A 5296-nucleotide genomic window follows, 5' to 3' on the forward strand; every position below is an offset into this window, starting at 1 on the left:
CTTCAATTTTTTCACCCCACTAAATAATATTCACGTTTTCTACATGCCCAACATTATGGAGCAAACAAATGGCTTTGTCTGAAAATCAGAAATTACAGCCAAAAACTCACTAGAGGATGAAGCAAGACTTTTGTTTTTCTTCCTAGATGCTATTTCAGCTTGCTGTACAATTGGCTGTGGATCTACACCACCACGGTCAAATTTACATTCAAATGGCAATAAATGCTTGATGTACTGTTTCCGCAGAGTGTAAGCTGCACTAGAAGAAGCTCCAATTCCTACACATCCTGCAACATCTTTCCAGTGTTTAGATTTTGTTACCTAAATGAAAGAACAAAATATGCAAATGATAGAACAATGGAAATTAAATACAACAGCTTTAGCTATTACTGTAAAGTTTGATAAAGAATAAATATTATAGTTAACTTCAAAATTTTCAATAGAACCTCATTTACAGTAAATTATACGAAATAAGAAGTTAGGAGTATAAAATAAACCAAAGTTTTAGATCTTGATTGTTTATTGGAAATAAATATATTTTCATAAGAATACATTTGATTATTTATAAATTTAATCCACTTCCATTACTACATATTAGTGAACAGAAATCATACAAAAAAGATCAAGATACATTTTTTTATTTATTTACTTGCTCTTGCTACTAATTCTTGAAGAAAAAGATTTATCAATAATTTTTATTTTTAGAGAATGATCCCGACATTGTCACATCTGTGCAAGTTTTTCAGTGGGGATATCTGAGCTTCAAGGACACTTCTACCTTATTGAAAATACCAATAAAAGAATCCTCTATGTTTGTACCATCAAAATTAAATCTTGTTTTTTAGTGACATCAATATTCAATCTTTCTCACCAAATATATGTGGAATTCTCAAACTATTCTAACCTTTCTATATTGGTATCAATACAGCGAGTTTAGTACTGTGTGAATAAAACTACTAATATGCTCAGTAAGCTGAAAATATGCATAGCTTTAAAACATTTTGAGTAATTTAGTGTTGTGCATAAACCAATAAAGAGTAGTTACAACAATGGACAACAAGGGCTCCTGAGGAGTGGATTTTTTCATTAAATAAAAAGTCTCAAGTAGAAAATTTTATAGAAACTTTATATCAAAACAGTAGATTACATAATTGAAGAAAAAAAATAAAGACAATTGTACATTTCACAAAAACTTCACTTATTCATGATCTGATGATACCTTTACTGGCAAAAACATGGTTGTGAATAAATGAAGTTTTTGTGAAATGTACAATCGTCTTTGTATTTTTTCTTCAATTCTGTAATAATGGAGTTTCACCAAGTACCAACAGTTTCAAGTATCAATTATATAAAACAGAAGATGTTCGTTACAATGGTGGTGTAAGCTAATCAGCAGATGGCAAAGACAATGTCAAAAGTAAACAGCAAGGTTTAAAAATTCTGTTTACTTACTACTGAACCATCGGGGGACAGGTTTAGAAAAAGGTAAATAATAAACAGATATATATGACATAAAGTTTGAAGGCATGAAATACAAAGAAAAACATAAACTGAAAGATAATAAGAAATAAATACTTTGTATTGCAGAAACATAAAAATAAAAAATCTTTTGAAGTTAATCCACATTATTTGATATTTTTTAACTGGACATTTTTTTTAATTCACACTTTTAAAGAAAAAAATTATAATTGTACAGATTCTGTTACATAGAACAAAAAATTGATTACTCTATAGGGTCTTGATTAATGTTATTAGAAGTTAGTAAGTGTTCAGGGTTATCCTGAAGACTTCATTCATTTCTCTGTATTGTACGAGTTTGTAAAGATAATGTAAAATTACACAGAAGTTTACAGAGACTGGAAGACCATTATAGCATCAGTTGTTGTAATATTCTCATTAAGTAGTTCTGGTTTATCAATTTTATATTAATAGTTGTACCTTTTTGCACTTTTATTACAAAATAGCATTGAAAAAAATTTTTTAGTTTTATTCAAAAAAAAAAAAAAATAATCAAGGGTCTTCATGAATTTGGTACAGCATGTTTCTGCAGGAACTAGTCTCTATTAGTAGCAGTTAAAGTTGATCTTAACATGATCCAAGAGGAATTTAATATTTCAAGAAAGAATGAAAACAACATGTAAAGATTCTTTTTAACAATTTAAGCTGAAGGAGATAAATACAGACAAGGTTTGTTTAACTGTGGATAGTAAGTGATAAACTAGAGAAAGCTGGGAATAGTGCTTACAGTTTGATTGTTGTATGACATTTTTTTTCATAAAAATGTTTCAGTTTATTTCTTTGCTTTATCATAGCTTTAAAATAGATCAATGTACATTTTTTATCGGTGAAGATTTTCTTAATCTTCAGTGCTTGATTACAAATAATGTTACATTTATGTGTGGAGGGTTGCTTGGTCTGTCTGTACTGCAACTATAGCCAACAAAAGTGAAGTGAATCTTTAGCATAATGTTGCATTATGCATTTTGGAGTTTATTGGTGTACAATATTAATCACCACAGCTGATTCTTGTTAGTTCACTTATAAGCTTACACTGAAGAGACATCATTTTTCATTTCAAAGTTGTCTGCAATCCAATTTGATATCTGATCAATCAGCATCTGGTGGTTAATGAGAAAGAAGGGTGTGACGTTCATATCTGAGTGTTTCAGTCAGTATAAAGAATACAATGATGTCAAGAAAGAGAGAGAAAACAAAGGGGAAGCCAATGTCTTCTACATTCTAAGATCATGCACTGAAGCTTTGTATAACATCTGTAGAAACCCATTATGAAGTCTTCTCTGTAGTGGAAGACTATAAAAGATGACATAGCTGCAAGTTCTAAGGTTGTCATCGCTGGGAGTGGTAGTGGGGATAAGCTCCTACTATCTATAAAATGCTCCCAAAGGCGTGCATCTCAAATAGCCTCTGACAACTAAGTCCAACTCCTGGCCTGCACGTGTGGCATCACTGTGCCCGGCGGAACTGCTTCTACTGACAGGAGAAGGGGCGAAGGCGGATATCTGGTGCCTTAAAACCAGTTTGCTTCGGGCAGATGGAGCTCGTCAGCCTGGGAGAGCAGTCCATCTAGGGGAAGGAAAACCCTGATTCTAAACCTCCGCTGCCTTGCGGGATACCCAGTTATGGGGAAGGCTTCGGGAGTTAACCCTGAGGAAAAATCTGGAGTGGAGCCCCGTAGTCGGTCAGGCGGCGTGCGATGTCACTTTCTGTCAACTTCAATAGCTGTGGCATGTGCAGCTACTACTTCCTGGTCCCCTGGAGATCTCGTTGTGGAGGGAATTGCCTGCCCAAGCATGTGAAGTCTGGTTACACTTAATTGCGCGGAAGAAATCTGTAACGGTTCAACGGGCAAATGAGCAATGACCAGCACGGCATTGTGGAGTGCGAAGAGCGCGGCGAGGCAGATAGGAAGTCGTGGTCATCCACTGCATCCTGATCTATCCCCAGTCGTCTTGACTTGTTCTTGCCACTGGATCCGGATGGGAAGGGACGAGAGAGTGAGGTCGACGACTCACGCAACTCTTCCTCACTATAATCCAAGTCCAGCGCACGTCACGACATCAACCAAAGTCCTGCGACGATAGGCCGATGGCAGTGCAGTAGGTGTGGACATCACTGGAATCTGTAGTCAAAAGCCTGCATGTTGGCTGTCCAGGACACAGGGTCGTTTTTCAACTGATGAGGCAGCAGGGGAATCCGGCAGCATCCTGGATGACTGAGCAGCCCTTTTTAGGAATGCTCTGCTCACCTCAATTGAGGAGGGGGCTAGAAAAGGTGCCCTAAACATAGCCTGTCTCAAATCCACTCTGGCTAGCAAACCGCGGCTGGCGGAAGTCCCACATAGCGGTCGAACAAATGAAAAATCGAAATTTAAGGTGCTTAAATTGGACACCTAGAACATAAGAACTCTTATGGATGGCTCGAGAACAGACAGACCGGAGCGTAGAACTGCACTTATTGCAAAAGAGCTGGCAAGGTACCACTTGGATATAGATGCACTCAGTGAGACTCGCTTAGCTGACAAGGGTCAACTATCTGAAGTGGGCACGGGATATACGTTTTACTGGAGTGGTCGTAACACCGATGAACGGCGCGAAGCAGTAGTAGGCTTTGCTATCCGATCTGATCTGGCTCGTACTTTACCACATATGCCCGAAGGTATCAATGACCGTCTGATGACGCTGCGACTACCGTTAACGAACAATAAGAACATGACGCTCATAAGTGCCTTTGCTCCAACGATGACTAATCAAGACGAAACAAAGGACATGTTTTACGAAGACCTCGAGTCTGTCATCACTTCTGTTCCAAGGTACGATAAGCTAGTCATTCTTGGTGACTTCAACGCACGTGTAGGCTCAGATCATGTGACCTGGGAGGTTGTGGTTGGGAAGCATGGTATTGGAACGTGCAACAGCAACGGCCTACTGCTACTCCGAACGTGCACCGCCCATGACTTGACCATCACGAATACTCTCTTAAGCTTGCCCACTTGCAACAGGACATCCTCGATGCACCTGCGTTCAAAACATTGGCACCTGATCGACTATGTCATTACTCGAAAGAATGATGAGCGCGACGTGAGGGTAACAAAAGACGTGTGTGGGGTAGAGTGCTGGACTGACAACCGTTTGATCATTTCCAGACTGGCTGTAAGAGTTGTGCCACGGAGAAGACCTCAAGGTCAAAAAATGTTAAGGAGATTGAATGTTGCCCGGCTGAAGATTCCTGAAGTTGCTGAGGCATTTCGGAAGGAACTGGAATATACCATCACGAATGCCGTGGCAGATGCTGATCCCGAAGAGCGGTGGACGAAGCTCCAAGAAGTTCTCCGTGCTACTGCTTCACAGCACCTTGGACCACTCAAACGCAAGCACCAGGATTGGTTTGAGGAGAGTGACAAAAAGATCCAGGATTTGCTAACCGAGAAGCATCAGGTCTTTATGGTTTACCAGAATGATCCTGCTTCGGAGTCCAAGAAAGTGGCTTTTGCAAATGCCAAGGGGAAGGTGCAAAAGGAACTGAGACAGATGCAAGATGCATGGTACGGTGCCAAAGCTAAGGAAATCCAAAGCTACGCCGACCAGAATGACAGAAAGCGCTTCTATGAATCATTGAAAACGGTTTATGGACCCAAGTGTGCTACCTTGCTCCCAATGTTGAGTTCAGATGGCAGCCGGCTCCTCGTAAACCAGAAGCAGGTTCTAGATAGATGGGTTGAACACTTTGAAGGCGTTCTGAACAGACCATCCGTTATAAACGATGAGGCCATTGACCG

The 5296-nt window shown here is 39.2% G+C and overlaps 1 protein-coding gene across 7 annotated transcripts in view; it reads right to left on the reverse strand.

Annotated features, from left to right (window-relative positions):
• Positions 1–5296, reverse strand: part of LOC106457720 (trithorax group protein osa-like) — a 127834-nt gene that overhangs the window by 19298 nt on the left and 103240 nt on the right. For all 7 annotated transcript variants that reach the window (XM_022383730.1, XM_022383732.1, XM_022383731.1 and 4 more), the window contains one exon: positions 111–321. In XM_022383730.1, the coding sequence (XP_022239438.1) occupies positions 111–321 (211 nt within the window). The remainder of the gene's footprint in view (positions 1–110; positions 322–5296) is intronic.

This window comes from Limulus polyphemus, unplaced genomic scaffold (genome assembly GCF_000517525.1).
Source record: "Limulus polyphemus unplaced genomic scaffold, Limulus_polyphemus-2.1.2 Scaffold365, whole genome shotgun sequence".
NCBI lineage: Eukaryota > Metazoa > Arthropoda > Merostomata > Xiphosura > Limulidae > Limulus > Limulus polyphemus.